Source organism: Nylanderia fulva, unplaced genomic scaffold (assembly GCF_048542155.1).
Source record: "Nylanderia fulva isolate GAGA-0341 unplaced genomic scaffold, ASM4854215v1 Scaffold15, whole genome shotgun sequence".
In the NCBI taxonomy this organism is placed as follows: Eukaryota; Metazoa; Arthropoda; class Insecta; order Hymenoptera; family Formicidae; genus Nylanderia; species Nylanderia fulva.
The window spans coordinates 3780861-3801764 of record NW_028189730.1 but is presented as its reverse complement, the minus strand read 5'-3'; the positions used below and the strand labels follow the sequence as shown (position 1 = coordinate 3801764).

At 34.5% G+C, this 20904-nt stretch overlaps 1 protein-coding gene across 4 annotated transcripts in view; it reads right to left on the bottom strand.

Annotated features, from left to right (window-relative positions):
• Syn1 (Syntrophin-like 1) overlaps positions 1-20904 on the bottom strand; it is a 343519-nt gene that overhangs the window by 42656 nt on the left and 279959 nt on the right. For 3 of the 4 annotated variants that reach the window (XM_029318791.2, XM_029318792.2, XM_085480547.1), the window contains exon 5: positions 12393-12601. In XM_029318791.2, coding sequence (XP_029174624.1) covers positions 12393-12601 — 209 coding nt within the window. The remainder of the gene's footprint in view (positions 1-12392; positions 12602-20904) is intronic. The other variant, XM_029318793.2, reaches the window with a different exon arrangement.

Below are 20904 nucleotides of genomic sequence, written 5' to 3'. Positions count from 1 at the left end.
GTGTACATATTTGGAAGATACTCGATGTGAAAATTGCAATAATTTTTTGGTACTTGATGGATTGACGCGGATAGCTTGAAAATTTATTTTATGTATACCAACTCGGGGATCCTAATGCTGTTTTATTGATAAAATATCATATTTGCGCACCCTTTTTTTTTATTAGTTTAATACACTTCTCTTAAATAATTAAGAGATCAAAAAAGATTGTTCAAAAAAATAGGCACGGTGTGATTTTTTGTCAAGTTGGAGATACTAGCAAGCACAAAAATTTTTTAGTCACTTTACGTAACTTTTTTTTAAAGTTTAAACAAAAAGGAGAAAATTCGCGAATTTCTTCGCTCATTTTCACTTATTTGTAAAAAGTTAAGAAGTTAAAAAAAATTCGATCTTTATATCATACTATAGAACAAAGATTCAGCTTTAAGAAAGCGTTTTTAAAATTCCTGTACGATGATTTTTAACAAAGTTATGAACGATTAAAGTGAAAATGACATTTTCTCTTCAATTTGCAATAACTTGATAAGGAAAGACCGGAATTTGAATTTAAAAAAACGATTTTGCAGGGAAAACCTCAGACTTTAACGTGAAAATGTCAAAAATTTTTTTCAAATTTTCTTGTCTATGCGACATGTCTACAAAATGAGAAACAAATTTCCATTTTGTTATGTTCATCGTTTTCGGTATGTAAAAAATATCAGAATTGAAGAAAATGAAAAAAGCTATGATCTTTCGAAAGTAGAGATTTCAAACTTTAAAATTCTATTTTAAAATTTAAATTATCATTTTTCGAAACAAAGTTACAACTATTCAAAGTTTGCTTATTTTTGGACAATTTTTTTGACCCCTTAATTATTTTAAGGGGTGTAGAATAATAAATGCTTTTCCACGATTGAAGTACATATAGAAACAAAATTGGCACCTATCGCTTAATATTTTTAATATTTTTAACATGTTTAACATTTAGTGTCTATATTTTAGTAATATATTTTTTCTTATCATTACAAAGATATCAATATCTCAGCAAATATAAATAAATATATTAAATCTCGATGTTTCATAATTGTGGCGATAAATATAAAATAAAGCACATCCCTGTCACCTCTCGCGTTCGAAAGTAAAATTAATCCAACTGATGTCAGATTTCGACCCTCACGTCGAATCACCTCTGGTGGCGATGTCGTGCGTGTGGATGCACACATAAGGTGTATTTGAACAGTCGGACGCCTCCCCACGGCACTTTCGGTCGAGAGAAACACACGGAGGAGCGATCGAGGGAAAGAGGGATCGGATGTGGCACGGGCGGTCCAGAGGGTTAAAATAGCGGTTAGCTCTCCCCCTCCCTTTCTCCCCCGAGGGAAAGGCACGCCGAATAAATACCGGCGGCCGGACGAAGCCGTCCGATTGGCGGGCTTGAGCGATCGGAAAAGCCTGGCCCGGCTTAAAGTACCCTTACTCTGGCTCTCTTCCCTCGACTGTGATGCTGATTCTGCATTCCTCTCACTAAGTCCTATTCTTCTTGACCTCTGAAACTATTTCCGGTTGGCCGGGAGGACGGAGGACTTTTCTCGATAAGGAAGAAAGAGGGAGAGAGATGGCAGAGGGAATGAAAAAGGAAGAGCGGCGAAAGAGAGGGACACCGACAGGGGTAAGTTTATAGTCGCCCTTTACAATACTATTATCTGGCTTGCGAAGAAGAAGGGAATCGAATCCCATCGTATATAAATGTGTATTTTCATCCGAAATGTTACCCTTCTGTCAATAACATAATTTTTCATCCTTTCATCATTATCGATACCTCCGGGACTGCGTGTTTCTGACACTTGTAATAACTTTCTTATATAGAGCAATTGCTGGGGAAAAAACAGCTGCTGGCGGAGAAAAAACATTTTTAATATTTAAGGAGGTCTTAAACATTCTTGAGAAGTCTGTTGTTTTTTTTCTGTTTTATCGACAAAATGTGAGGTTAGATAAACTATAAATCTATTTATTAGCTATACGGATTGTTTTTACCTGAAATTAGACCAGGGCGGATTTGGCATTGGATAAAGGAATATAAGTGAATGTTTAGATTTCAATTTGGAAGCCTAGTAAACGAGAATAGCTCATAAATAGATGTATAGTTTATCTAACCTCACATTTTGTCGATAAAACAAGAAAAAAATGACAGACTTTTCCAGGATGTTTAGAATTATGAATTCTAAGCATTCATAATTCTGTAATCAAGATGTATGATCTCTAATTTCGGATAAAAAACAATCTGTATAGCCAATAAATAGATGTATAGTTTATCTAACCTCACATTTTATCGATAAAACAGGAAAAAAATGACAGACTTTTCCAGGATGTTTAGAATTATGAATTCTAAGCATTCATAATTCTGTAATCAAGATGTATGATCTCTAATTTCAGGTAAAAAACAATCTATATAGCCAATAAATAGATTTATAACTTATCTAACCTCACATTTTGTCGATAAAACAGGGAATAAATGACAAACTTTTCAAGGATGTTTAGAATTATGAATTCTAAGCATTCATAATTCTGTAATCAAGATGTATGATCTCTAATTTCGGGTAAAAAACAATCTGTATAGCCAATAAATAAATTTAAAGCTTATCTAACCTCACATTTTGTCGATAAAACAGAAAAAACAACAGACTTCTTAAAGGGGACGTTTAGGATCCCCTTAATATTTAAAGTTTAGGTCATCGAGAAAGGGATTAAAGGGACTCTCCCTTTGCGAATAAATATTCAAAATTAGAAAAAGTCGTCTTATCAGTATGTCACATATATATATATATATATATATATATATATATAACTGTTTCGTCGTCATCATCATTTATCATTGCCGTGAAAAAAATGGCGGACATTCGTCGTCAAGAATGGAGGGTAAAATTGTAAATGACGACAAGACGCGCCTTCGTCTAAGGAAACTTATCACTAAGGAATTTTCTCGTGAATTTCCAGCAGGTTCGCCGGTGATTTCCGGGATAACGAATGGCGGCCTCGATATCTTCTCTCTCTCTCTCTCTCTCTCTCTCGCGTCGCTCTGACGCGCCAGTATCAGAAGAGAAAGCTTCTTTTTCCTTTTTTATTTATCCCCCGAGGGCGCTTAATTTTACATTTGACTACGAATGGAAAGGCATTAACAAAGAGCGCAACGCTTTATTGTCCGGGGGAGGAAGAAGGGGGTTAATTGAGAGGGGCGTGCTTTAAGTTTTGCCCAATTACATTAACTCCGAGTTAGTGAAAAAATATGCAAGGCGCCGGCGCCGCCTCGTACTATGCTCGGATTAATTAAAATATACTTAAATGCCGTACCGTTAATTTTCAACGGCTAATTTAATGCCCGCTCGGCCTCAGATTTAATCCAACGGGCAACACACTCGCCGGGAAATACGCGAATAAATTGCTTCCAAGCTTCACGTCGCCATATTCCGTGTGTTTGAAAGAGATCCGGCGACAATAAAACTATACATGTGAGCGGCGCGAAATAATAACAATAAATTGTATATACATATAATATTCGTTTCAACAGTATATTTCTCCCCTTTGCGATAAATATCTATATATAACGTAATAACCGCGCAAAGAGAGATTATATAATATACATTTTTTAGCATGCGCTCTTATCCGTAATATAATTTTACAAATAATTACTGTCTTCTCGACATAATGAAATTATCGTGCAAAATATGCGTTCTCTCGTCGTTATCAATATTTATATATTAAATTAATATATATCGTGTGTAACTCTTCACAGGCCCTCCCTCGGTCACTCTTTCGATAAAAACGCGACAATTAAATACGCTTCTGTCAATGTGCCGAAAACAGGGCCGCGCGCGTAAGAACTGAGTAAACAGAAATTGCAGTATGATTGGGGGACGAATTTATATCCGGGCGGGATTGCGCGCCCGAAAATAAAGCGATCGTCGATCTCTCCCTCCGGCGGGCGTCCGGTCGATTTTCATGGAAATTATAATGGCTCGTCGCGCTATTCCTCGGAAAGTGCCGAAATTCCATGAAAATACGTTTATCGCGAGCGGGCAGACACGGCACGACAAAATTAATCGACGCCATCGATGCACTTTGATGTGGAATTTTAACGCTTTTTGCGCGTTCGATGTATTCCCGCTATTTGTTCCCCTCTAGTCGATCTCTCTCTTTCTCTCTTTTTTTTTTTTTTTTTTTTTTTTGCGCGCGCGGACGGTTGTTGAAAAGAAAAGTCGTTACGAATGACAGGCTAATTGCAGGCTATTCAACGACGACTTTTGACTCGATCTTTAATCATAGTTTCGGGGATTTTTTCATCGCGCGTGTATATACTGACTTTCAAATGTCATTTTAAAAAAAAGGAACATCTTCCTGTTGAACTAATAAAGATTGAGAAAAAAAAGCATTAATTGTTATTTTATAGACAGAAAGCTAACATCAGATTAACATTTTTTTTTCATCACATACATACAGTGTTGTGCTTAGATGATTATAAAATTAGCTAGATAGAGATGAGACAAAAATGTGTAAATTTAGCTTAAATAAAAGAAAGATAAATTGTTTTAAATCTATGAATAAAGGATCTAGATAACTTTCAGATAATATTATTTTAAAACCGCTTATGTAAGAACAAGTATAAAAAAAAATGTAAATTGTGAAAAGGATATGAAAACATATTTATATTTTTATTTCTAAGTTTTTATAATATCGCTTACTATTTAAGTTCTACTTAATAAACTACTATTTAATAAAAATATTTATAAGTATTTTTATGCTCTAACTCTAAACTAAAATATCTAAACATTATTCTAGATAATTTAATAAAATAATACATATTTTTATTATCTATATAAAAATAAAATGACGCCAAAATTGTATCTAGATGGTCATCTATATTTATTTAGATAACAGCAAACTCTGTATATACCATATACGTATATAATCTGGAAATATTATTTTGAAAAAAATATCTCTTTTTCGTGTCTAGCTGGTGAAAATTTGAAAATGATAATTTTTATTTTGTAGATGAGAAACTGATTAGCTAACGTCAGATTTAGATTCGAGTTAGAATTAGTAATTTTCTTCGTGTATATACTGTGAAAAAAAATATCATTTTAAAAGAAAATGAGACATTTTCAAATCCTCGTCTCCAACTACTCAAGATTGGAAAACGATAATCTCCATTCTGTAGACAGGAAACTGGTTAGCTAAGGGTCAGGATTAAGGTTTAGGTTCGGGTTAGATCTTAGGATTAGAAGGTGGGTGGCCGTGGATTATAGGTAGGCTTAATCCATTCTAAAGAAACCAGCCACAAGTCTCGTATCTTCTCGGTGTTCTCGTGATTTCAATTTCGCTTAATCTTCGTCTCTCGATTCCATATAGGTCTCTCACGCCGTCAGTGTTGTGCTTAGATGATTTTAAAATTAGCTGGATAAAGATGAGATAAAAATATGTAAATTCATTTTAGATAAGATGAAGATAATTTTGTTTTAAATAAGTATATCTAGATAAAATAAAATTATATGGCGATTCATTTAGAGAATTTTTAGATAATATTATTTTTAAGATTGCTTATCTAAACATAGTTATAAAAAAATGTAAATTATGAAAATATGTATTTATATTTTTATTTATAAATTTTTATCGTTTACTGCTTAAGTTCCACTATTTAAGTATTTTTAAAATCATTCTAGATAATTTAGTAAAGATAATACTTTTTTTTCATCTAACAGATGCAGATATAGATAATACATATTTTTATTATCTATACATAGATTCATTTTCCAAATAATAATTTTTAAGATTGCTTATGTAAACACAGTTATAAAAAATTATTCATAAATGTTTATCGCTTACTGCTTAAGTTCTATTATTTAAGTATCTTAGTGTGCTACGATTCTAAACCAAAATTATCTGAAAATTATTCTAGATAATTTAGTAAAGATAATACTTTTTTTCATCGATCAATAAGATATATGCAGATATAAAAAATACACATTTTTATTATCTATATAAAGATAAGATGACGGCAAAGTTTTATCTAGATGAGCATCTATATATTTTGTATTACACGTGCAGGCAATGTGGCACTTTGTGTGCGTGTTTTCTGTGCGGAAAGCGGCCGATTTTCCACGCCGCCATCTAGCGGCGACACGGCTATTCTCGCACCGTGCCGCCGTAAGATGGCGGCGTGCGATCGGCCACCTCGCGCACAGAAAACGCGCACAAAGCCACTTTGCCTGCACTTGTAATACAAAATAGTATGTGTATCACGTGCGGATTGACAATTGTTCACTCGTGTGGGGTCCATCCTCCGCACTCGTGACCAATTGTCAACTTTCCGCATTTGATACACAATATACTATTTATTTAGATAGCAGCGAGCACTTGCACGCCGTGAATCACAATTTGAGAGAAAGCGCAGATCTACGTCACTACTGGCTGCGCCGGTATCCCGTACGTACGTACGCATCCCTCTGTCTCTTTCTCTCTCTATCTCTCTCTCTCTTTCTTTCTCTCCCGAGATTGACACTTTATTGCGGTCGTATATACGAGATTAAGGGAAAAGCGGCATTCCGCCATTCGCCTACTCCCCGGGCGTTACTTCCGGTGGCGTCGACCGTTTCAATATGTGAACTTGTTGGATTTATCGGCTTGCCCTTACCCTCTGGCCTCAGCCGTCGTGACTCGTATTTGCGTCACGCCTCTTGTACAAATCGCCGACCCGGGGCAGGATGTCGCATTTCGTTTCCTTCCGACAAAGAACCGACCCCCCTGTGCTTACACGCGAGCCAATCGCCAAACAATCGATTTCCGAACAATGTTTTCCAAATCGTAAAACGGAGTGGAACGGAGTAAAGTGGGAGCCTTCGTCCTCGGGGTATCACGTCCTCTCTAGAGAGAGAGAGAGAGAGAGAGAGAGAGAGGATGTGTCCGTAAAGTTGCTAAACTATGCAAAAAAATAATGGAAAAAATGTCATTTTACAGGCGAATATATTTTCGGCTCGGAATAATGTATCGCGTAACATTATATTGTGTTACAAATGTTTTGTGGTAAATTAAATACATATATATTATATAATATTATAAGCTGTACTATATTATTAATTAACTTGTGTCTGCGAATGCTTTGTAAAAAAAATTTCTCACAATTATTAAAAAAAATGTATTTTCTACACAAATCATTGTATTTCTCGCTAAAAAAAATGTAATAATATTACAAAGAAAAATTGTGCATGTGCGATATTGAATTGCTACAACTGCAACAATCAAGGTATCAACCCTGAATAAAAAAAAAAAAAAAAAAAAAAAGAGAGACTGAAACGACTAGACGATCAGAGTACGTTACGTACATTTCAGCAACTATGTATACTCCAACAGGTAGGGATAACTACTATAATCGGCTAACATGACCGACAGGCACGAAAATCGTCGACAGAGAGTGGAAACTAGCCGGAAATCGATTACACTCAACGACAAATAAAATAAATCGACGATTTGAGCGCGACGTAGCAGCGCGACGACATTAAACAGGATGACAGAAGCCGGGATAAACGGAAAGGGGGTGCAAACTATGCGCGACGCTGTTTTTCGCTGCGAGGCGGTTTTTTTCAGGGAGGGTGTATTTTTCACAACAGTTTTGTTCCAGTTATGAAAACGCGGCGCGCGATGATCGGGCGCTTTCACGCTTTTGCGCACATTTTCAGAGGCCGCTGTTCATAAAACGCAATATCCAGCTTTACGAGGTGCTCGCTAAATAATGATACAACTCGTTCAACGGCCAGTTGATTAACGGGGCGTCACGCGAAATCCATAAACGTTGCGTTCCCGCTCTATCTCCATCTCTCTCTTCGGTTGGATCAACGATCAGCGTCACTTAAATACCCCTCCATCGCGGATCGTTAATTAAATGACATGGCCGCGCGCGATCCATCCACGAGCTCGTAGATTAGCGATCGATATATTCTATACTAGGATACGCTAATGAATAATGCGCCAGAGCTACTAGCGCGAGCATTTCGGATCCGATTCAGGCGAAAATGTAAATATCGGAGATCTATACAGAGTGTTCCAGATTCTACCTCATCACGCGTTAATGGGAGGTTCCTCAGGCGATTTGGAGACGATTTTTCCTTAGCAAAAATGTCCAAGCACCAATAATTTGAGAGTTATGAACGAGTGAAAGCTTTTTTGTAAACTAATAGTCTAGTAAAATTAGACTTTGGCTTCATAAAAATTAGAATCAAGCAAGACCTTTATTTCGATGTTCTAATGAAATCCTGAAAAGTACCCTTAATTATGAGAAGTAAATTTTATCTTTTTGCCATTATCTCGAAAACTATCAATTTCTCGAGAAAAATAGTTATTATCAAAATTATAGCTCATAAAATTCTCTATAAAAAAAGTCATTATACTTTTTTTTGTACAACTAATCGTTTTTGAGTGAAACGTGCGGTAATGTTGCAATGTCTACAGTTCGTTATATGTCTATAGTAGTGTGCACATTTTCTCTTTCAGACTTAATTCGCTCTACATGTTCGAAACGATTAATTCCACGAAAAAAGTATAACGACCTTTTTTTGTAGGAAATTTTATGACTACAATTTTGATAATAACTATTTTTCTCGAAAAATTTATAGTTTTCGAGATAATGGCAAAAAACTAAAATTTACCCCCCATAAAAAACGCCCTGGATGAAATTAATTCAGCTTGATCTTAAATTTATGAAGTTTTGCCCTTTTCAAGTCTAATTTTACTGGAATATAAACCTTGTAAAAATAAATTATTAATAAAGCTACATGTTTTAGTTAATTTCAGATAAAGTTTACTTTTACAAAGATACATGATTTCAAAAATTGAGAACATTAAAAAAATGATAACTTTTCTCGATATTTCCGCTGAGGAAAAATCGTCTCTAAATCGCCTCAGGAATCTCCCATTAACGTGTAATACGTAATTCTGGGGTACTCTGTATAATGGGGACAATATTTATACGGTTTGCCCTGTGTATGTATATAATGCGATTGATGTGTGTGAAATAATATAAATTTATCTTCTTGTTAGATAAGATAAAAATGATTTTATTTTAAATATGTCTAGACAGAAAATAAAATTATATGACAATTCATCTAGATAATTTTCAGATAATATTATTCTTAAGATTGCTTATGTAAATACAGTTATAAAAAAATGTAATAAAAATACTATTTAACTATTTTTATGTGCTATGATTCTAAACCAAAATGATCTGGACAAATTATTCTAGACAATTTATTAAAGATAATACTTTTTAATATATATTTTATTATCTATATAAAGATAAGATGACCCCATCTCCATAATTTTATTTAAACACCAGCAAACACTACATACAGATGATAAAAGGGCCAAAAATTATATTGTCGCACAAAATTAAACCCTCTGAACGCAAATGTCTAATCAGACCTGATGACTGATCGCGATAAAATTGTGATTTCCAGCCGTCGTCGACCATCCATATATACATATATTTATTCCCGAAACCGTGCGAACCGGAGGAAGAGAGACAGAGAGAGAGCCGTTATATCCCGCAGTTTCCAATTAAATATCGCCACTAGGGATATCCGAGGTGCGACAGTTGATCTTTCTCATCTCTCCGCCTTCCATCTCGCCCTTCCATCCAGCGTCCGTGTCACTCGCAGAGATCGCAGCAGGTAAACGCGCGAGGCGGCGAGGCCTGCTATCGATCCGCCGATCGTGTAACCGACGGGAATCGATAACTAATACTCATGCAGCGGCCAGCCGGATGTTGCCTTGTTGATAAAGGACCCTGGCGAGCATCAAGGACGCCGCAGGAGGGCCGTAGGGCACGCCGCTACCGGGCACATAATTGATTGGCATTAGCGCGCCTGATTGCCAGTCGCCCTCCTCCAAAATCGTCCCACGGCTGCTTAAATACCGGTCGACGTCTCTCTCTCTCTCTTGCTCCGATTTGAACGTTCGCGACAGTAATCAGGCAATATGACGCGCGCAACCAAGGAAGGTCGATTGACGTGGGTCCGTAACATTGCCTTCTCCTTCATAACGTTGACGTTGAATAAATCCCATATCCTGGGGCTACATACTGGGTGCCTCTGATACGAAATGTATATCTCGACGTCGCACTTTTCTCCCTCGCTCTTGTAAATACGAGGTTCGAGTTTGTGAAATTTTGTACGGGCTGTTGGAGATATGGGTTACATATTTAAATATTTAAATTGGAAGAAATGAACCTAGGACCTATAATTAATATAGCTTCGAAGACTCTTCCAGTGTTTGCTGTTATCTAAATAAAATTATGTAGATGATTATCTAGATGAAACTTTGGTGTTATCTTATCTTTATATAGATCATAAAAATATGTATTAGCTACAGTGTTTGCTGTTATCTAAATAAAATTATATAGATGATTATCTAGATGAAACTTTGGTATTATCTTATCTTTATATAGATCATAGAAATATGTATTATCTACAGTGTTTGCTGTTATCTAAATAAAATTATATAGGTGATTATCTAGATGAAACTTTGGTGTTATCTTATCTTTATATAGATCATAAAAATATGTATTAGCTACAGTGTTTGCTGTTATCTAAATAAAATTATATAGATGATTATCTAGATGAAACTTTGGTGTTATCTTATCTTTATATAGATCATAGAAATATGTATTATCTACAGTGTTTGCTGTTATCTAAATAAAATTATATAGGTGATTATCTAGATGAAACTTTGGTGTTATCTTATCTTTATATAGATCATAAAAATATGTATTAGCTACAGTGTTTGCTGTTATCTAAATACAATTATATAGATGATTATCTAGATGAAACTTTGGTGTTATCTTATCTTTATATAGATCATAAAAATATGTATTATCTACAGTGTTTGCTGTTATCTAAATAAAATTATATAGATGCTCATCTAGGTAAAACTTTGGCGTTATCTTGTCTTTATATTGATAATAAAAATATGTATTATCTATATTTGTATTTTAGATGGAGGAAAAAGCATTATCTTCACTAAATTATCTAGAATAATTTTCAGATAATTTTGGTTTAGAATCATAACACATAAAAATACTTAAATAGTAGAACTTAAGCAGTAAGCGATAAAAATTTATGAATAATTTTTTATAACTGTGTTTACATAAGCAGTCTTAAAAATTATCTAGAAAATTATCTAGATGAATCACCATATAATTTTATCTTTTATCTAGATATATTTAATACAAAACCATCCTCTTATCTAAGATGAATTTACATATTATTCTCTCATCTTTATCTAGCTAATTTTAAAATCATCTAATTGTAATCACAACATTATCGAAGATACAGGCTATTTATTTATTTTGTAAAATTAATTATTGACCCTTCTGTATCGATGCATAATGTTCACTTTTATTAAAATTAATTGCACTGCGACAATTGTTTTGTAGCTGCTAGTCATCGAACATTTATATTTTAGAATGTACCCTTTGTATTCTGTTTCGGACGGAGAAAAGTCACTTTTAATATTTAAATTTGAATAGCCATAAGTACCTTTTTGTTCAATGATAGAATTAAATGTTAAATTTTCCATTATTAAAAGAGTGGGGGAATCAGAATTTATATGCAAACTGTGGCATGTCGGCGAAAAATATTTTCGGTAAATTGCAGTTTCTCCCATGCGGGTACTTCTTATCTCAGACACCGTGTGTCAACCCTTTGTTCGAACTGCCGAAAAGAAGATTACTCTCAATCTGTACGATGCCGGTGGGAATGAAAGAACTGAAAGGGGATCCCTGGTTCAAAGTGTGAAAAGATCTATGCTTTGATATATGGGTAGGTACACGTTTTCTTTTTTTTTTTTTTTTTATCAAGCATATAAGTTCGATCGGAAAATTAAATAAAACAGAGCAGCTAAAAATAAGGCGAGTCGAAAATCATACAAACGTCACGATACATTAAATTAATAATAATCAAATGCAAAGTTCCAGTTAAAAGTTTAACTTCATTCAGTTTCATTTGTGTCTGTTTAGAGAAGACTCGTAAAGTTGGAAATCTATTATTCCACGAAATAATGACAAATTTAATTTTAGCGTCACCGGCATAAAACTTAGAATTTAAACACTTTAACTCAAAGACAGAGCGGTATATATATATATGTATGCTTTATTTGTCGCATCTGAAGAGACAGTTAAATGAATATCTTTAGCGTGAGTCTATTATTGCGAATTGGGGTCGCCTCGTTGAATTACAGTACTTTGTTAACGTCAGAGCAGTACTACAAAGTACTGCTTCGTATTCTTGACTGAATTATCGCGAAACATTATGTTGGAAGCTTGTCAGGAGGCGTCATACTTTCTCTGGTAAATGTTCGGGAGCTTTTCTCACCTGAAGACAATGTCTCCTCGCGAGCCAGCCGATGTGCTGAAGCTGCTGCGGATCCGGAAGTGCTGAGGCCAGTCGTAATGCTTTCAAGGTGAGGGCTGCCAACGCCGAGTGCAAAGCATTGAACCAGACATTCGCCTCGGTGCTGTCAGCGGCTCTCAACCAGCATTCGTGGACCCCGTCAGGTGAGTGCAGCTCGAGAATGCGGCCTTCTGTAACAAAAGAATAAAATAAATAAATGTAACATTCGATAAAATAAAAAAATAACAAAGATTGTCACAACTTAATTTATCCATCTTTCCATCGATTTAATTTAACAAATTTTTTTGTTTTTAACATAAAATCGATAGGTTTAAGCTTTGTCTCTATATATGTATTTTAATCGTGGAAAAGCATTTATTATTCTATTCAATTAATAAAAAGAAAAAGATACGCAAAAATGATGTGCGTTTAGGATTCTCTTAAGAAAATGCTGCCGTTGTTCTGTTTTACCGACTTTAAGTTAGGTTAGGTTCACTTTTTATTGAATATACAGATTTAAAAATCCTCCGCAATAAAAGTACTGCTAATAATAAATGAGAAACGCTGTCTGGCAACTAATTTTATGCCTCGACATCGATTCCGCACGCAAATATACATACATAATTAATTCAGGCTTTTAATCCTTAATTCTTTTGATACAGGCTTTTAATCTCATTTTTTTTACTTCTGTATTATTCTTTCATGTCACCTTTATTGGGAGTGTCGTATTTTGTGCGCAAATAAACTGCAAAACTTTTGTATTAAATAAGTATTGTTATGAGCTGATGCAAGAGGCCGATAAAAAAACTGTAATTTTTTTGACTCTTATTGTTTTTTTATACAAAATTACAGCGCTCCCCGTTCACTATTATCAGTACTTTACTGTGGAGAAGGATTTTTCAATCTGTATAGCCAATAAAAAGAAAAGCCCTTGAACTCAAAGTCGGTAAAACAGTCATGGTCAGCATTTTTTTAAGCATATCATTAGTTGTGGAAAAATTCTTATATACAATCTTGGATATTAAAATAATATAAATTTCTTTTTTCATCTTTCTTTGATCCTATGTTATCATCATATTTCAACAAAATTATGGAAACAAAAGTTGGAAAGAAATCTGGTGTCCAATTATCAAAAATAATTATCAAAATTACACTTCGGAGGAAATACCGATGTAACTCAAACCGCAATTCCATTCTCGAAAATGTGCAGGATTTAACAGTCCCCTTGCACCGAAAGCTATTGAAAACGCCCATTCGTTTTTTTTTTTTTTTTTTTCGTAATCAGGGGTTAGCTTCCGCCAAACCCTCGCATGGCAAAAGCGAGGCAAACGACGGCGCCGAGAATTGAACTTGTGCCCGGCGTCGTTCCTGGTAGCTCTTATAAACCTTCCCTCTTTTCGTTAACACGAAAACTTTAATACGTCTGACATAAATCTCGCGGGATCGGTCACGAAGGCCCGGGAATAAGTTTATAACCCGTAGGTGGTAGTATCCCGAGCTCTGGAGATTGTCTCGCTTCTCGACAGTCCGCATAATTCGTCTACGTACACCGCGAGTGAGTGCCTGGAGAGCCTCGCAATTTCCTGTTTGGCTTCTAGTTTCTAGATTTATTATGCTAATGCTAGACTCGTTTTTCAATGCCAATGATTGCGCAAGAGCTGTTATCGATCTGTCCAATTATCTCTCGCGTGCTTCAATTTTTTTTAGTATTCTGAACGTGTCAGATTTCAAAGCAGTTTGTACATTTTTTTTTCAGAAATGTTCTTTTTTCAGCGATATTTTATTTTACCACAAAAAATAATTATATCAAATAATGTTGCCAAGTTATACAATAAACGACCGGTCCTGCGATTATATTCACGGCAACTTGTCATAATTGACGATTGACAGATTTAATTAACTAGAAATAAAATTGAAGATTTAAATTAAATAACTAAAATTAATTTAAAATATTTAGATAAATTAATAAAGTAAATAATATTTAGGAGAAATAAAAATTACCTAAAATATATAGTCGCGTTATTATTTAAACATATATTCATATTTGTCTAATATAAATGTAATAATTTTAGTTTCTTTCAAATTACATTTGAATACATGTTAAATTATACTTACATACATTTATTTAAAAACAATTCACTAATCAATATCTAAAACAAATTTACGGACAGACGATAGCGTTTTAAAAAAATAATATCAAATTGTTACAAGAGAAATTGAATTTCGAAATTTAATTAATATCATAATCAAGAGTTTTGAGTAATTAGAATTTTTCAATTCCGCCAAAAGTTCGTGTAACGCGATACACTCGCGATTATGCGACCGGATAGTTCCCTTTTCTTATTCGAGAGTTCAACCTTCCAGGCATTGCGTACTAAAATTATCACGCGTCGCCTCTCTCTTATCATTCGATTCCCCACTAATGAGTTGCTACTATCATCTCTCTTATAATGAAACTAAAGTTATGAAGGGGAAGTGTGCTGACGAAACCGGACAGCGTAAGAAAGTCATTTTACCGATCAAAGGAATACGTGGGTTAAAACTTTATGTCACTCCCGGTTTTACTCCCTAAAGGCAATCGGGGACTAGATACGTCGCGATTTCTCCCAAGGAACAAACACTCGCTGAAAGATAGTGATTGTTCGAAATATTAGGATTATCGTGTTCTATATGCCTCGTTAATGTTATGCTTAAATAATAATGGGTGATTTTAATCGATCGAGATACACTTCCCATTAAATTATCGTCCGGCAAAATTTCGAAATATCGTGATTCTTCGTTGAGACAATATGAATTTATGTGTCTTACACCGACCTATTACAATTGCCTCTTGTTATTACATAATGTTTGAAACCATATCTATAACCCTAAATTGAATTGACAATTGAGGTTTTTCTAGTCTTGCGCAGATTTATCCCGTATTCGGTAGACATTGATACGTCAGCATAACGCACTTTCTATTTCCGTGGAAAACAGAAATATTTTGACATCAGAGACTAAAGAGAATTGTAAAATGGCGACCGGTCATTTCCTAACGTTTTGTACCTGCAAGTTACGCGCTTAAGGCGAAGACAATATGATCCCAGACGAGATAAAATTTCAATGCATTCCGGTGAGTATATTCGGTTTTAAAGGAAACAGAAATATGGAAACTGCTAAAAACTCTATTTGAATTAATACAGTATCGCAGGAATTTTGCAAAAAACCTCGAACATTCAAGAGGATAAGCTCATTTAAACATCCAGTTGATATTTATTCATAATCAAGTTTTTTTCTTAATAAATGTATAAAATTTTCATTATTATACAAATCACATTAAATTTAGATCATTTGAATAATTTATTTTTAACAATTTACGTAACAATAATCGAAACAAATTTAAATTTGATGAGAGGAGTATTAAAAAAAAATTCAATCATTGTGTTAGGAGAAAGAAAATTCTGATTTTATTTATTTTATAAATATTATATTTATTTATTGGTTGTTTTTTCACATGAATTGCATTTTTATTTCTAAATTTACATTCTCGTATAAATTACGAACTCGAATAATACTGCATAAGACCATATTTCCATTTCGTCTGCCCTTCTCGAATCGATAAAAATAGCATGTATTTCGAAAAATATTAGATCCACGTGCCTTCTATCATTTCAAAATAAAAAATCAAATCTCACAAATTCAGAAGAAGATCGAGAAACGGAAAGTTCCGGAAGCGGCAAACGTGTGCTGCGAAAGGCGCGGCGGCCGCGTAAGAAAATATTGAATTTCCGATCAAAAGGAAATTACGCTCGAGTTAAAAGCCCCTTTATGTCACTCCCGGGTCTTTCCTCCACCTAAAAAGAGGCAAACGGGAGGACGAGAAACGCCGCGGCGCTCTTCTCCAGGGGACAGAAACATCGGGAAACGTAGCGTGATGTCGAAATGATAGGATCACGTGATTAATGCTCTCTCGTTTATTTTATTGCAAAAAAAAAAAGGGGGAATTTAATCGATCGAGAGTACACTCCCCGTTTAATTCTGCGCCCGGCGAAAAATTGATATATCGTGATTCCATCTCTCAGGAAATATCGAATTACGTGTAGTACACGACCGACCATAATTACAATACATGCAATATGTTACATATATAGTTTTGAAACCATATATGTATCCCTAAAATAAATATACACAATTAGAGGCTTCTCGAAGCATTTGCGCAGCATTTCTCCCGTAAATTCGCGTAAATTTGATTACGTCAGCTGAAACGCGCGACCTTTCTATTCCGTGGATATTAAAAGAAAATACTTTTTGACATCAGAGAGCTAAAGAGAGCCATTTGTAACAAGCGCGACGCTTGTCCGTCCAAACGTGTTAGTCACGCGCAAGTAAACGCGCTTAAGGCGAAGAAAAGAGGATCCGCAGAGCCGAGAAATAAAATTTCAAATGCATTCCTGGGTCGAGTGATAATCGGCCATTCTTAAAGGAAACCGCTGGAAACTGCTAACGCCCTGAAATCCAGTTATCCGCGACCGGAATTCTTTTGCCAAAAACCACCCCGATCATCAAAGATGGGGATCAAGCTCGATGTTTAAAAATCCAACTCGAATCCAATAATCAAGTTTCGTTTTCTGACATGTGACATTAACTAACTACGAAAATCAAATTAAAATAGAAATCATATTTAAGTTTAAATTTATTTTTTAGGAAAATTTAATAAAGCAAATTAAAATTGTTCTGAGGAGATATAAAATAAAATTTAATTTCAAGTGTTAAGAGAAATATTGTAAACGTGTTATTATTTTATTTTATAAATTATTTCATATTTATTTTTGTTTTTTTTTTTTTTTTTTAATAAATGTGTAATCATTTTTATTTTTCTAAATTTACATTCTCGTAAAATTTACAGAACTCGAATAATACTCATAAGAAGTAATATTTCATATATCGAATCTGCCCCTCTCGGAATCGATAAAAAAATTAAGCATTTACTTTTGAATAAATATTAGAATTCATTTCCATATTTAATATTAAAAAAAAAAAATGAAAATAACAAAATAACAAAAAATTCAGAAAGAAAAAATAAAAAACAAAACATTTATTAATTATGTCCCTTCCTGGAAAAAATCCTGCAAACGCCCATGTTTGAAAGTAACTGGCTTTTTTTAAGGTACTTATAGGAAAAAATACTGTTTATTTTTAAAAATAATGCAAACAAATGAAAATTTGTAAGACCCGAATCTACTCAGCCATGATGTTGCCTCTTCGTTTCATTATACATGAGAAGAGTACCACGAATATATATGTACGACGTAAGGTGCGGGTCGTATCATGAAAGATAGAGAAAAAAGCGGTTGTTCGAGCGTCTCCGATGCGGCGTCGAATTTTCATCTTATCCGAAAGTTATGCGTTACGTGATTTAAAAGAAGCAGTTTCGCGAATAATTTAACTCTCTGGTAAAATTAACACGTACCTTACACGATATGTACTCGGCGAAACGTGCTTCCGCGTATTTTTCGCGTTTGTATTACGAGAGAAGGGATTTTCTTCGCGGTTTTCCGCATACGCGTGCTTTCTCGCCAGAACGCGCGAAATCTCGTAAGATCTTTCGGAAAATCGCTTGATTCGCATCAACCTCGCCGCAGGAAGGACCCTCATGGTCGTTAGAGCAGGAAAGAGAGAAAGAACGTGGGCGAGGAAAAATAGAACCGCACGGTGGAAAGTAGTGATTGTAGTAAAAATGCGAGAATTCTCTCACTCGCGAGCGAAATATCGTCCGTTTAAAATTTCCCGATTTAAAAAAAAAAATTCCAACCATATATTATTTTATTCAAAATTGTCTAAAAAAAATTAAAAAAATAATTACGAAGAAAAAATAAAAAAAAGTCGATATCTGAAAAGATCCTTTGTATATTATCCTATTTTATTCAAAATTTATATTTATTTTATTCGAAATTTGAATTTAAAATAAGAGTAATAATTATAAGCATTACAAAAAAAATTAAAGAAGAGAAAGAAAGTCTCGATGTTCACCAATGCATTCTTTTATTTGTGAATTAAATTTTTGTGAATTGAAAATTCTGAGCCCTCTACTTTCATAAAAAAATCTGATATTATACAAACGCATTTCCGCCCGCACGCTTATACGATTTCGCACCGGAAAAGAAGTACTTTCGTCAAGACGAACTGCTGCTTCCCGAACAAGATTGCCAGGATCCGCGAAAAATCTGCGAGGATCTCTAAAAAGGAGTGAGAAGGGGCGAGGGCAATAAAACGTCGAAGCGACAAAGGCAGCGAAAGAACGGAGGAAAAGAGAGAAGAGGGCGACTGTGAAGGACGAGAGTTCGCGCACAGTTCCGCGGAAAGTTCAAAGGAAATCGAAATACGCGTCATTTCGTTACCTCTCTCGTTCTCTCCCTCTCGCGTTTTTCCCTCTTAAGAGCGCGATTTCCCTCGAACGTAATTTTCCGGACATCCGATCGACCGGATTTCGCTTTCGTTTCTTGTTTTGCGCTTCGTCTGCTTCCGCGAGACTGCTTGTCAAGTCCTGCTGAACGCAGGAGCGAACGCATGACAAGCAGAACCGGAGGTGGAGGAGCAGGGATTTTATCCCCGTTTTATCATCCGCGATGCAATTTTTTTCGATCTCTAAAAATCTTCCTTTAAAAATTCTTTGTTAATCTTTAATTTCGCTATTAATTGGTTCTAAACGCCCTTGAGAAGTCTGTGATTTCCGTCCTGTTTTATCGACAAAATGTGAGGTTAGATAAACTATAAATCTATTTATTGGCTATACAATTTGTTTTTTGTCCGAAATTAGAAAAAGACTTATCAATCTAGCCTCATATATCTTGATTACAGAATTATAAATTTTAAGAATTCTAAGAATTCATAATTTTGTAACCAAGATAGATGAGACTATACAGATTGATAAGTCTTTTTCGCGTGTACAAATTAAAGTATTAATATTAACAACGAGCAAAGCGTTCTAATTTCGGGTAAAAAACAATCTGTATAAATAGATTTATAGTTTATCTAACCTCACATTTTGTCGATAAAACAGGACGGAAATCACAGACTTCTCAAGGACGTTTAGGATCACTTAATAGAATATTAATGATATATGAGACTATACAGATTGATAAGTTTTTTTTGCGTGTACAAATTAAAGTATTAATATTAACAAATGACGAAGCATTCTAATTTCGGGTAAAAAACAGTCCATACAGTCAATAAATAGATTTATAGCTGAATCTAACCTCACATTATGAATTCTTAAAATTCTAAGAATTCATAATTCTGTAACCAAGATATATGAGACTATACAGATTGATAAGTGTTTTTTGCGTGTACAAATTAAAGTATTAATATTAACAAATGACGAAGCATTCTAATTTCGGGTAAAAAACAGTCAATAAATAGATTTATAGCTGAATCTAATCTCACATTTTGTCGATAAAACAGAAATGAAACTTAGGTTAGCTTAGAATCCCCTTACACAATATATACAATAATATAAAATATTATATAATATAAAATATTAATAAAATAATAGATAAAAATATACCTACTATTAAAAAAAAAAATATTTATCACATCAACATGTTTCAAAAATTAATTTTTTTTTTTTCACGAGCGAAGAGGCAACGGGTTGATTTTTTTTTTTTTTAATCCCTGAGGGATACGCGAGGTCGCAATGGGGGAGACAATGGAAGAGCGATAATGCACGCTGACGCATACTTTATTACTGTTCATTTGATTTCACGCGGCGCGTTAATAACCGTGTCGCTTATAACATCGTATAACGTCACGTGATGCGAAGTAATATGCAACCGTGTGTGCTTGGTTACATTCTATAACGTTCAATCAACGGAATCCTACGTACTTATTAACGGCATTATCGCGGAATGGCATCGTACCTATTAATTATATTACCGGGGCAAATAATTGTGAATGTAATAATCGCGGAAAGCGCGTCATAACACCCATGTAATGTTACAAATTCCTCTCGCATATACATCGCCGATCGTTCTATTTATTCCATCATGTCTGCGTGTATCGATCTTGCGAGAATTCTCGCTATTCTACGTCCCGAAAATTTTGCGCAAGCCAAAGGAAATTCATATTCCATTTTTTGGAACACAACATGAGAGAGAGAGAGAGAGAGGGATGAAATCGTCCCTCTTTAAATTATTATCCTTAAATAATAACAGCTCAGATTTCAATAAATGAATCAAGATTCGATTCTTTAATATTATATATTAATTCAAATATATTATATAATTTTATTATTCTTCAAGATCAATTCAAAATTTACATATATTTTTGTATAAAATCAATGTTTAATTCACCCTTCTCCTGCAATACGTCGCGTTTTTTTTTTTTATTTCCGTACTCGTCAATAATTCACTTGTCCGAGTCTAAAGGAACAACAAAGCCCTTACTGGCTTTAAGCAGAGGGAGCTTCGATTCTCCTGGAAAGAAAAGCAGATCCATCCGCTTTAAAGTTTGATGAGCC